This window comes from Corvus kubaryi, unplaced genomic scaffold (assembly GCF_017639235.1).
Source record: "Corvus kubaryi isolate FWS band 111438036 unplaced genomic scaffold, C.kubaryi_AGA036_p1.0 37385, whole genome shotgun sequence".
NCBI classification, from domain to species: Eukaryota; Metazoa; Chordata; class Aves; order Passeriformes; family Corvidae; genus Corvus; species Corvus kubaryi.
Window position 1 is genome coordinate 19,194,878 of NW_024581127.1, and position 14,235 is coordinate 19,209,112.

The 14,235-nt window shown below is 39.0% G+C and overlaps 1 protein-coding gene across 2 annotated transcripts in view; it reads right to left on the minus strand.

Annotated features, from left to right (window-relative positions):
- Positions 1-4,297: 4,297 nt before the first annotated feature.
- Positions 4,298-14,235, minus strand: part of NUDCD1 (NudC domain containing 1) — a 42,909-nt gene continuing 32,971 nt past the window's right edge. For both annotated transcript variants that reach the window (XM_042035907.1, XM_042035908.1), the window contains exons 9-10: positions 13,467-13,626; positions 4,298-12,239 (exon numbers count right to left, since the gene is read on the minus strand). In XM_042035907.1, coding sequence (XP_041891841.1) covers positions 11,947-12,239; positions 13,467-13,626 — 453 coding nt within the window. In that variant the 3' untranslated portion in view covers positions 4,298-11,946. The remainder of the gene's footprint in view (positions 12,240-13,466; positions 13,627-14,235) is intronic.

Here is a 14,235-nt window from a genome sequence, read left to right on the forward strand (position 1 = left end):
CTCCAGCTGACTCACAAGCACTTACACATTGTTCATCTCAGTCAACACCAGAGCAGACTGAAAAAATCAAGACTTAGCATTTTCCCTTGGGATTATTTTTTAATCATTCATCAATAGCATTTGAGCCCAAGGGAAAATCCAGCCCAATACAATTTAGTATGAGAGCTGTGGCTGAACAGGTGCCACGTGAGCCACCCCTGCCAGCAGAGAAAACCTTTAATGGTTTCACAAACCTGTGCTTAAAACCTAAAAATGAGAAGAAACAAACAAGCTCTGCCAAGTAAGACGCCAATTTCAAATTTATTAGCAAGCATCATAAATAAGTGGCTCTACCTAAATAGGAATCACTAAATCCTCTAGTTTAAACAGCCAACTGGAGAGCAGTGTGAAGATATAATTCATCCTAGGTATTAATCCTCAACAAGTCATAGCTAAATCATTTCTATTTGTATATAGAGCTAAGTGTACAGAGTACTTTACAAATACATGGATCCCAAACAGCTGATGATGTGAAAGTCTGAACTTGCCAATATTTACTTTCTGGCATGCAAATGAAAGCCAGACAAAATCCCTAGCAGCAAAAAGAAGTGAGATCCTTATGGGGAATATGAATTGAATCAAGTAATTGATGATTTATTTTTACAAGCAAGAGCTTTCTACCCATATTTCCATAAGAGTTTTCGCACTCTTAACCTGAAGGTTTCTAACAGATTGTGTCTTTAGTTTGTTGAGGAAATCTCAGGATTCTTAAGTACCTGGGATCCAGTGTGAACAAAGCAGCTCAAAAAATTAATCTGTCTAGTAATGTCCTGGGCAGAAAAATCAAATTTGAAGCAACAAAGAAGCTGTTTCAGTATCTCTACTCCCATTCAAATTTTTATTGACTGACAAAAGGACCTTGAATTTTGAGGGCATCACATCCTGTGGGTTTTTTTCCACAACTTACTGCAGTCCCTGTTTGATGATTTACAATAAGTGGCTGCCTTTCAGGTGAAGCCAGACTCATTCTTCTCTCTTGCTTACAGTGAAGTTCAGAAGGTGGTATAAATCCATGCTGTGATACTTAGCCTGACTAGGAACTCCTCAGCCTGCCACACATGTTACCAAGCAGCTGGAATGGTAAAAAAGAAATAAAATAAAATAAAATAAAATAAAATAAAATAAAATAACAACAAAACAAAAAAACTCAGGAGATGGCATCTGAACAGAATGACCACAGAGTATGTTTTGCAAGCAGGACAACTAAGGACTTGATATAAAGGAATACAGGTAGAGAGGGAAGTCATGATGGATATGCATTGTTACTTCATCTAAAGATAAATGCATCGCCTATCCTCTCCCCAAGAGAAACAAAAATATTAAAATGACAGATGATGTACATATAAAAAAAATGCTTGTGAAGACAAGTTAATGACAGTCACATCAGCAATGGGTTTGAGCAATGGGTTGAGACTGGAGCACATTCTTCACATTCACCACTTAGACACACACAAGTCTATTGGGGCCAAATTGGAGCTGGCAGAAATGCTCAGCAACCCACTTTCTGTCATTTACCAGCAATCCTGACTAATCTGGGAGGTCCCAGTTGACTATAGGTCAGAAAATGTGACACCCAAGGACAAAAAGGGTGGGAAAGAGGATCCAGGGAAGTACAGCCTTGTCAGCCTGAGCTCAGTGCCAGAGAAAGTCATGGAGCAGATCATCTTGAGTGTCATCACACGGCACAACACAACAACCAGGAGATCACATTCAGCCAGTGTGGGTTTGTGAGAAGCAGGTCCTGCTTGGCTGATCTGCTCTCCTGTGACAAGGTGACCTGCTTGGTGGATGAGGGAAAGGCTGTGGATGTTGTCTGCCTGGACTTTAGAAAAGCCTTTGATGCCACTTCCAATAGCATTCCCCTGGAAAAGCTGGCTGCTCGTGGCTTGGACTTCTTCAGGTTACTGGAGACATTGAATGCTGCTGATTGTCAGTTAATTAATATCTGTTTACATTTCCTTAGAAGGAACCACTCTCCAGTCTCACATGAATATGATGTGATTTTTGATATTCCTTCAGAGTAAATCTACACAAACAGTGAGATGCACTATTACTGTTTACCATGCCTGTCCCTTTTCTTTCCTAGGAAAGCACAACATTAAGAAGTCCCACTCATGTGGGTTAGGGCACACAGACCTTGCAAAGTCTCAGCTGAAATGCAAAGAAACCACTACTGAGTGGAGAACTTACCATTGAGCAGTTTCCAGTGCATGTCTTTCCTGATAAATGTTTGGTCTTCTGACAAAGACACAGAGGAAAGGAAGGAACCTTGTATACAAACTTTTATCTTTTCTTGTGAAGGTGGTAAGCCTGTATTTTCACTACAAGTGATTGGTATCTCTAATGGAGTCTTTTAATTACTCTGATTCAGTAATTAAAGAAGTTAATATTGATGCTAATACAATATTTTCAGAGGCTAAAACAAAAAACCTGTAAACAGGAAACATACTTAAAATTAGTCACAGAACAGCACAATATATAAAAATAAACAAGCTTATTTTAATCTTATTTGTATTTCAGTCTTAGAAGAAGCTCCAACCTTTTTCTAAGTCCTTTTTAAGGGTGTCTTCTCTGAATTTCTAAGTTGGATGCTGGCTGAGTGTTTTGTCTTTCATATGTTTGTTTATTGATTCAGCTAGTTTCTTAAAGCACCAGCATGAGAACATCTGAACCCCAGCAGGCTCATATATATCAAAGCTTAGGGTTATTAATTTTCCTAAGCAGTAGAGCCATTTGTAACCCATTGCCATACGGCTCTCTTCTCTCCTCATCTTCTGTGCACATTTTCATGCATATAAACACTTATGATATTCAATTTATTTAGAATATACCCTTGTCTTTCTCTGAATAATTTTCTCAATTGGCAGTAATCATATATCCTGTTTCCACTCAATTTTAATGGGAAAAATTTAAAACAGCTTAAAAGACAATGTACCTTCCTTGGCCTGGCTTTTGAAGAGTTTCCCTGAATCTGGGCTCTGTGCTGTCATCACAGGAACGCTAACCCACACCACAGCTAAAAGCACAAAAGTTTCATCCATTAAAACAGAGAAGGAAGTGAAAGCTGGCCCAAAAAGGACCTTAAAGCAACATGGCTTAGCCATGGCTCAGATAACCACACTGTCTCTCACAGAAACCCTTTGGACCAGACCTGCACATATGTATCATGCTACCTTTAAACTCATCTTATTACAACTCTTCAAACCCATTCCTGACATCTTTTAGCCTTCACTCCCCTGCCCCTGGAAATGTGTTTAGAGTTTACCTGTGCAGCAGATGGGGAAATCCTCCAGCAATCCCCCAGTGGGCAATTCAGCAGTTCCCTCTGGGCTCTTCAGACACACACCCATTGCCTGGGTGTGCCTGGCATGCACATACCCATTGCCTGAAGCCCAGGAGGGCTCAGTTTTGCCATTGTCCTGGTTTTGCCTGGGATAGAGTTAATTTTCTTCCTAGTTGTTTTTGCTGTGGTTTGGATTTAGGATGAGAATAATTCTAATAACACACTGATGTTTTAGTTGCCGATGAGCAGTGCTGACACTAAGGCAAGAATTTTCAGCTTCTCACTCCACCCTGACATTAAGGAGGCTGGGGGTGAACAAAAAGCTGTGAGGGGACACAACTAGGGCAGCTGACCCCAAATGGTCAGCATATAAATCATGGGGAAATCTGGCAGAGGACCACTGCTCAGGAACTGGTTGGGCATTGGTCAGTGAGTGGTGAGCAATTGTGTTTTGCACCTCTTGTTCTGTACAGCAACAATGTATTATTGTTGTTGTTATTATTATTATTACTATTAATATTATTTTCTCTTCAGTTTCTTTATTATTAACCCATTTTAATCTCAACTGACAAATTTTAATTCTTTTCCTCTAATTCTCTCCCCCATCCCACTGGCAGTGGGGAGTGAGGGAGTGGCAGTGTGGTGTTCAGCTCTCTGCTCTGTTAACCACGACAGCCACAACCACACAAGGCAAACCCTGGCTGTGGTGTGTGGCTGTAACTCCCAGCACAGGATAGTTTCCCCTAACTGAATGGCAGAGACACCAGGAGCTGGGCACAACCTGGCAGGTTAGAAGGAAAACCAGAGCTGTGCCATTTGGTACCAGCACCACAGCTGGCTACAAAGCCAGCAGCCTAAAGCTGAAGGGCTCAGAGCTGCAGACAGCAGAGCACTGGCTGCCTGTTTGCCAATGACAAAGCACGAGGAATGGCGTACCCAAAAGCAGCTGCTTAAGGGAAATTACAGACAGACAGATTGACCTTTGGCCTGACCACTTTATTACATGTTTTATATCTCACATCCAACTACACACATTTCAGAGGAATGTGCTGTGAGTATGGACACAGCTGGACATCACTGGTACAAACACATTATTGTTTTAATTCACACAGTCAGAATCTCTGCAGAGCTGTAGGGCAGGAGGGGTTGGGGTCTGCAGGACGCTTCTTCCTAGGCTATAATCTTGCTTTGGAGCAATGAAGGCTGCTAAACTCAGGAAGTATCCAGAAGTGGTAGAATTTAAGCATCTGCACTCCCTCTGCATTGGTAGGTAGCTTTTAAAGCACCATGAAGTTCTCCCTAGTCCTCTCTGGCCTTGTTGACTTTGACCACTCACTGCCAGTACTTAGGAAGCAAAGCTCCACTTTCTTAGTCAGTATCACTTAAGATTGCAAAGTGAACTAGTTCTTACAGGTTTCAAGAAATTTAGTTCACATAATAAAGGCAGAATAACCAACTGAAAATTAAATACTAATGAGAAGTGCTAATTATCCCCAGTTCTGAATTAATGTTCTCATATGTGTGCCTACAAATCTGTGAATAATTCCACCAGAAAATGTGAGTTGTGGGAATTCATTAATTGTAAACATTAATTAACTTGAAGTCAAAACCATGTAACTGATTTGTCATGGTATAAATCACATCTGAAATAGAAATATATCTTCAAGCATCTACTGTATGCTCTTTCCTTCCACAGTACATACTGCAGCAAATTAATTTATTTCTGCTATCATAGGAAACAGACAATAGAAAATAATTTGTGATTGCAGGTAAGTGAGAAAGAGCACCAAACTGTGTCAATACGTCAGATGGGTTCATACAGTGAAATGTTGTGCTCACAGCTCCCTGTTTGTGCACCTGAACCTTCCAGTATGTTGAATTGCCTGGACCTCAGAGAATGCAGCCATGCAAATAGACACAGTGAACCTATTAAAATAACCTGACTTCACTTTTCCTCACTTCCTAATGGAACAGCTGGCAGTCTAACCAAGTTGCATGCTAATTTGTCCCTGAAACACAACTGTATCAGTGACAGATATCCTGCTGTCCCCACGGCATTAGGAGACATGAGGTTTAAACTTTGAGGATATTGCATCTGTTCTTTATAGCACAGGAAAAGTTTTCTAAGAGCAGAAAGAAAAACAATATTGGTGTACTTCTCAGAAAAAAAAAAGTGAAACAATAAAGCAGCCTGAGTTTTAGGTGTTTCGGGGTTTTTTTGTGTTTCTTTGTTTGTTTGGGTTTGGGTTTTTTTGTGGGATTTTTTTCTTCATTTGTTTTATGTGAAAAGGCAGATTTTATCAGATGTCACATTGGGTGCAAAGAGACTCAGAACTGTGTTGCTAACAGTAGTCAATTCTTATAGCTTATAACTATTAATTATATAACTATTAATTATATAACTATTAACTGAATTTTTCAGACTGCAGCAACCACCAGGTAAGAAACAGGACAAAAGGAGTGACTCTAGCCAATCACACCAATACCTATGCAGTTTTACTCATGAGTTACCCTTGCCACATACAAAGAAAATGGCAACAGAGGAGGTCTTGGTAACAAACAAGTTCTCTTTCTGATTGATCCAGCTGCTTTGAATGGAGTATTGCATATATCCGTAGATTTTAAAAGGGAGCCTGTGTATGTTTATCTTGCTTAAGCAAGCTTATTCACCTGTGAAGACAGGCAGAGAGTGTTCAGCCCAGAGAAGAGATGGGTCCAGGGGGACCTTAGAACACCTTCCAATACCTAAAGGAAGCCTATGAGAGAGTCAGAGAGGCACTTTTGACAAGGGCATGCAGTGATAGAACAGGGGGTAAGGTAATTAAACTGAAAGAGGCAGGTTTAGATTAGAAATTCTTTACTGTGAGGATGGTGAGGCACTGGAACAAGTTGCGCAGAGAAGCTGTGGATGTTCCGTCCCTAGAAGTGTTCAAGGCAGGTTGGATAAAGCTCTGAGCAACTTGGTCCAGTGAAAGGTGCCCCTGCTCGTGGCAGGAGTGTTGTGACTAGATGATCCTTAAGGTCCTTTCTAATTCAAACCATTCTATGATTCATGATTCTTTCTGCACAGATTCCCATGTTTTTACTCTTTTTAGAATCTGACATTGCAACTCACAAAAATGTCTTCAAAGCATCTGTTTTTATTTCTGCTCAGATGGTCACCAGCCCTTGATCAAATCAAGAGCTTGAGTTCCTGGTCTCTTTATGACTGGATGTATCCATCTTGTACCTCATGCCCATATTTTAGATACCCCATACACAAGCATAATTCAGTTATTCAGCAAATTCCCATAAATTGCTCAACCTCGTATTACCATAATGTATTCTGTATTTATTAAAGAGGACACATGCAAAGGGGAGAATGAATAACTTTAAAGAGAAAAATCATTAAAAGCCAATCAGTTGCAATTTCAATGCTGAAAGTGACTGAATTAGTATTCAGTAGGTCTTATTTCTTTTCCCTCTAAACCTCGCTTGTTCTGATAAAAATAAATGCTTATTGCTTCTGCATCAATTCTGTCAACTTGGGGCATCTATTCAATACTTGGCCTCTGACCTGTTTAAGTTTGGGTAAAATGAAATACTGAGCTATCTCCTATTTAATCCTCAGCAGAGGAAAACACCACAGGAGTCATGACTGATGTTTTCACATAAAGCAGTTATCATGACATTACAGCATGCATATGGCAGACTCGTGAACATGTTAATAAAGAATCCAAGCTTTGCTGTCAATAAAGTTAAAAGATTCTCCTCTCCAAAAGCCACCCCACCCTCCCCAGTACCTCAAGGCAGTATGAATACATACAGGTGTGTGCATATATAGATGAAAATATAAATGTACACACACAAGTCCTGCATATTCAGAATATAGCTAATGCATTAATACATGTATTAGTGGAATACACCACTAGAAAGTGTATATTCATCACAGCGTAATGAAAGTCACATTCTAAAATGATTCATTTTTTAGGATTTGCTTTTCTGTGTTTTTTCTTGACAATTCCTTGCAACTGCCATTAGAATGCAAAAATGCACTGGAATGGTTTGTAAAGGATACTTTGCATAGAGTATTAGATTGGTAAGTATTTTCCAGGTCTGCATCTTAAACTGTTAATTATATCTATTTTAATTGATACCCAGCTACCACTTCATGATAAACATCTTTGTGTAAAGAAAGTTTTTCAGAAGTAGCTTAAACCTTTTATAAACGAAAAAATATTACTCCAGCAAACACTTCTCCAAGCCAAAGGGACTATACCCTGAGTTTGAAATGATTGCAACAGTCTTGACCAAAAGGCTTGCTTGATGCTTGGCTCTTCCACCTCAAAGATGTCAAGTTATCTTTAGACCTTGCTGATTTTTATCCATAACACAAATGACAATGTATTGCATGGGGAAGAGGGGAAACAAATCCCACCAGATTTCCAGAAATGTGTTACAAATGGCTCATAGGACTGATGGCACAAAATTTTAAACCAGAATTTTTATTACATGCTAATATGTGATTGACTGCAGGCTTCAAGTTCATCTAATGTGCATAATGAGAACAGAAAACATAACCTGGCAGAAGGCAAGGAAATTAAAAAGTTCTAGTGGCCCATTATTGAAACAAAGCACAAAAAACTGAAATAAAAGCTTTAAACTAGTTACTCACACAGGATCCGTTGTTTCATTAATGAAGAGCCACTTTATGACAAAGGGCATATATACAGACCAAATCCTTCCTCTTTTCCTTCACTTTCCTGCGAAAAAGCACCCACGTTGAGGTAGCGGGAGAGGAAGGAAGGACAGACTCTCTCTCTTCCATCTAGAAGGGCTTGCCCAGACCATTCGGGTTTTGTACATAAAGAAGACACAGGATAAGAGGCACAGTGTGTGCACTTTAACACAAGAACACAGCTGAATACTTATCAACCCCCTCCAGTAACTACCTCTGTACATTTGTGTGTTGGCAGACATGGAACATTAGTAAGGCTGTATAGGGGATTTCACAGAGATAAACCAGGAGTGCAATAGTGCAACAGCCCTGGCCCTGCAGCACAGACACCTGTTAGAACTCTGTCCTAGCAGACAGCTCCTTAACACAAGTCTTATTTTAAGTAATTTCTTATTTCTATTTTTCTATTTTATTTCAGTAGCATAGGAAGGACACATATTTGAAATTAACATAAATCCTTTAAAATAATTTTTAAATTTTAACTTTTTTTTCTATTTATTTAAACTTGCAGAAGAATACATGATGCATTCCAAACATGCAGCCAAGGAAAGCACTGAAAAAGAATTATAAAATCAAGTAATGCAGTAACAGCCAAATAAGCCTGTAATGGCCAAATATTTTCTCAGAAATTCTGTAAACAGATTGTGATTGGGACGTCTCAGGAAGAACTGTCTGAAAAAATAAGATTTCAAGAAACAAAATCCTAGAAAAATTGAAGCATGGTTGTTAGAAAACCATCTCTTTAAAATATCCACATTTTATACTTTGTATAAGCCTATTTAAGATAATCTGAACAAATGAGCCTTAAGAGTAATTGAACACAGAAATGGAAATGCTCATAGGGAGTGTCTCCTGGTGGCTTGCAGCCATTTAATTATTATAGAATGGTTTGGGTTGAAAGGGACCTTAAAGATCATCTAGTTCCAACCCCACTGCCATGGGCAAGGACACCTTGCACTAGACCAAGTTGCTCAAAGCCCCATCCAGCCTGGTGCTGAACACTTCGAGGGGCAGGGCATCCACAACTTCTCTGGGCAACTTGGTCCAGTGCCTCACCACTCATACAGTAAAGAATTTCCTCCAGTATCTAATCTAATCTAATCTAATCTAATCTACTCTCTTTCAGTTTAAAGCCATTATCTCTAGTCCTATCACTACATGCCCTTGTCCAAAACCCCTCTCCACCACTATTGCAGGCCCCTTTTAGGCACTAAGAGGCTGCTCTACAATCTCCCCAGAGCCTTCTCTTTCCCAGGCTGAATAACTCCAACTCTCTCAGCCTGTTGTCACAGACAAGGTGCTCCAACCCACTGATAATCTTTGTGCCCCTCCTCTGGACTTGCTCCAACTGGTCCATGTCTCTCTTATGTCGCGGTCCTCAGATCTGGATGCATTTCTGCAGGTGGGGTCTCACCAGAGCAGAGCAGAGCAGAGGGGCAGAATCTCTCTGGACCTGCAGGCTGTGCTTCACATCATGCAGCCCAGGACATCTTTGGCTTTGTGGGCTGCCAGTGCACATTGCTGGGCCATGTCCAGCCTCTCATCCACCAGCACCCCCAAGTCCTTTTCTCCAGGGCGGCTCAGTCCATTCTCTGCCCAGCCTCCTTTTGTGCTTGGGATTGCCCTTTCTCGGGTGCATAGTAGCTTGCTGTGCAGATTCCTCAAGGTAATAATTTAAATAATAAAATATCCTTGATTCTCATAGAAGCAAAATAAGAGAGAGACTACTTGATACGTTGTTCCTGGTAACCATGATTACAGATCAGTAACATGGAAAAAAGGATGAACCTTTTCCCCGTGTTCAGTTATTTCCAGATGCAAACAAGAACTCTCTTGAAACAGACACACATTTGGAATGTGAGTTCTAGTCTTTGCATATTGTAATACCTTTGAAGAGGTAACCATTTTACTTGACTTTGTTCCCTCTGTGCCAGGAGACAGCAGAGCATGTTTCCAGACACGTAACTCACAGCAAGAAGAATTTGACAAAGAACAGCTGAAATTCTCATCTATATTGAAGCTACCTGCAGTAGACCAGAAGTGACAAAAGCATGTTGACTATGATTCTTTTGCTCTTTCATTCCTCCATTTCCCAAATATTACATGTTCTTAACTCTGTGTTGCCAAAGATTAAACCTCAGGTTACTAAGTAATATTCATATACATTGAAAAGCACTTAATTTATGCTCCAAAGCAATAAACTATATAAAATCTTTTCTATAGGGCCTCTGAAGGAATTCTACCATCTTGTTTGACGCTATTGGCCAACAATAAAATTTAGATGCAAAACAGTCATGCAACAGTAATACATTCACTGAGTCTTCTCAAAAAGCATTTTCAAGACAGTTTTGAAAGGACAGAATGAAAAGAGGTTTACAAATCCAGTATGTTTTAACTCGCCCAGGTAAAAGTAAAGAAAAGCTTTTCAATATTGGATATACAATACAGTCCTGCTGTAAGGAGAAGGAAAATCAGGTTCCTTGAAAGGCTTCTGCATTTGGAGGGTTTTTGCACGCCACAATTGCTTGCCTCCCTCTTGTTATTTAATCAGTTCACTGATACAAATCCGGAGAATTTCCAGGACAGTCAAAACAATCACAACTAAAGAAACACTTATTCTTCTCTCAACAGATTCTTAGAGTTCTGAAATAATATTGGTAGGGAGATGCAAACTAAAAGGCTGCTTGTATTTGTGTCTTAGTACTTTGGTACCACAGATGACAGCAGGTTTCCTGCCAGTACACAACATATTAGGCATTCTTTGCTACGGATCTGTAAGCCAACTATGAAAAAAGCCTAACCCAGGGTGAAGCTGTCACAACTGACTCTTTGGTTTAAATGTATTCACAATGCCAATTTATAGTAAGAAACAAAAATCTTCAGATACAACTACTCAACTCAATTAACCATACCAATTTGTTACACCAAAGCATCCTCATTGCCCTGAGTACTCTCACATTGCAAATACACCATGTTTTGACTTGTGCATCATAGACAGAACAGTTAAGTGACAATGCAGCATTTACAGTGGCATCTGAGGAAGAAGCAGCACCTCTGAGTTTCCCATCCCACGTTAGAACACTGGTGCTTTTTCTGTCAGCCATTTTCTCATTGTAAATGAGTCACTTGAAATGAAGTATAAAGTCAAATGAAAATGGCACAACTGAGAGTATAACCAGACCTTAACTAATAGCACTCGATGTATCATTGCCAGCTATACATTGACCCTTACTTTGCTTCTGGAAAAGGTACTAAAGTGTATTCTAGAATTGTGAACAGATTTTACTGCAAGGATAAATAAATATCCAAACCAATAATCTAATATGTGCATAAACAATAAAACTGCTCCATTTAATTACCTGTAGAAGAAACATAATAACCCATTCATTTCACTCACATTTCACTCAAAACTACTGAATGTCAAAATATCAAATCAGTTTTTTGGTTAACAGTATTTGAACTGGAGATTTTTTCCTTTATGATACATTCTACTTTGCATATCATATGCTTGTAACTCTTTATCTGACTATTTTTTTCAGAGGTAAACAGTGGCATTTAAAAACAGAAGTGAATTCTCAAAACTCAGAAGTACAGAGAATAAAGTCACTTGGAAAAAGCAATGCATTAATCTATTCACCTATGCAATAGCAGCCTCTGACAATTACTTTGACAAAGATGTTAATGCAGAAGACATTTTTCCATAGCTCTGAAAAAGCTTACTTCCATGGCAGCAAAGTCAAAAAACTCTCAATTTCTTACAGAAAAATTCTAATGAAGAAATTTAGATTCCCCTGTAAAACATCCCCTTTTTGATTTTCAGCAAATTGTACTGAACTCATCAGATTGTCTACCTAACCAGTTCTATAACAAATTGTTAACACAAACTACAGCAGAGCACACTGAATAATTAATTTCCAGAGTTCACCTTTATTAAAAACAAGGTTTTTGTTGTGAGAACAAATAATCTCTCACTCGTAGCTTGAAAGCCTAAGATAGGATCATTGGCTTCCAGGGTTGCTACCAGCTGCTTAGCAACCTGCCCTACTTGTCTTCCTTCCTTCCTGTTGTAGAGAACTGTGGCCAGAGGAGTCGGCTGGCGATAGATGAAAACTCGTCGCAAGCACTCGCAAAGAGCAGCGTAGGAGTAATCTGGAGCACAAGCCATGAACTTCTTGTCTTGTTTCGATGCTTGGACATAACCTATACAGTCCAAAACCGAGTAGATGGGATAAGTAATATATATGTGTTTCAACAGAACTTTAACTGGTTGATAAAAACCCAAGCTTAACTTAAAAAATAATACTCAATTGGTAAAAACAAACAACAACAAAACAAAACAAAAAACCCAACAAAACCAAAAAAACTCCCACAAACAAACCACCAAACCATTCTTATTACATAAGCCAGTACTTTCTGAAGGAATGCATTAACCAGTTTAATCAGTTTAATACCAATACACAATTCTCGTGTACCTCATCTTAACTGGTGTTTTGGATACATATGTATAGCAAGATACTCTTCCCACATCTGGCTCCTCTCTGCCTCACCAGGTCTTTCATTTTCTCAGCAGGATCGTAAGGCACAGACATGGTCCATATGGGCAATCTTGGCCCAGTATTAGCAGTCTAAGCAGAATAGATCTCTTCTCTCTCCTCATTTCCCAGTGGGCAATTAATTACATTTAAAAATGAAGATTTCTGAGTCTACCTAATCTTGAGCAGACACTTAAAACTTGTCTTCTGTTTAGAAATGACTAAAAAAAAGAGGTTTTTTTTAACACATTTTAATTTCTGTTACTATTCACTCAGAAGGAAAAAAAAGCCTCCGTTTTCCACTGTCATTACAGGACTCCAGTAGCAAACAGATTAATTTCAGACTGATTTCCTTTCACACTTCTGAAAAGAGAATTGAGATACAATCTTTGCAAAGTGATCTACCATCTTTCTGAAAGGTTATTTGCTTCACTTCCATTGAACAATGCATGCCAATGGTTATCACATGGGACAAGAAGACAGGAAAAATCTAAAGGTGACTTATTGAAACACCTTACCATAAGATTACATAGACCTAGACATATAATCAATTAACTGCAGCTATTGCCCCGACAATGTCTGTGAGAGTGTTAAGGTGGTGATTATGCTTTTCAGTCTAACTCAAGGTCACTTAGCCAAGGAACTCTCCTTTTTACTGTGCAGTACTGTGCTTACATCCTATACATGGTCTGAAAAGGCTTGTTTTCATCCCAGGGCATAAACATTTTATTTCTATGTTCTCTTATTTCTAAAATTAAGCTACCATGCCTCTATCAACAGAATTATAATAACTTTCAATTCAGACTTAAGTAAGTGAAATATCGACATATGCCATAGCAGAAGTATTCAGATAGAAAAGTCTCAGAGGTGTGTGACACAGAAGTTAATTTCTTACCTAAAGCATTAAAAGTTGCAATGTGTTCCCACATATTCTCTGGTTGGTCAGAGTGAGGCTGCCAGAGAAGAGCATCAACATCATGCCTCAGGCAGAAGCATGGCATTTCTCTGGGATTCACAACAACTGAGAAAAGATACTGGTTGCTTCCAAGATTAATCTGAAAACAAAACAAATACAAAACATTGATTCAAAGCATAAATAGCAGATTCTGTTATACATACTGCCAAAGTTAGATGATCAACAGTTTTGTGTTTGTTAGTTGACAAAATGTTTGAATACATTATGCTGCATCCCACCAATCAACAGCTCAATACACCACAGGTGCCTTACGCATTTCAAGGAGATGCAATTAAGTTTGTTAGAGTAATATTTAGAGAAACATTATGTCCGCTGCACCAGCAAATAGGAATGAGTTTTGTGCAAAAATGGTTTTCTAGGACAGATCCTAACCTACAACTTTTGATGTTAAGAAAAGATGCTTTCTAAGTAATCACATCTGCTTTTCTGCAGGGCTAACAGAGAAGGAAATACTGTCCCTCTCAGGTAAAAGCTGCCAAGCACTGAAACAAGCATTAATTAGAATACTGAAATTATGAAATGTCAACATTTTTTAATTTACTCACAATCAAGTAATTACTAAATTTTAGATGAGCACACTTGTCAATAAAAATGTTTGTAGGAGTTTTGGGTAAAAAGCTGGACCAGCCACAGTTCTGAAGGAAAAGGCCTTGTAATTGCTAACAAGAAACCCCAAACAACATGAAAG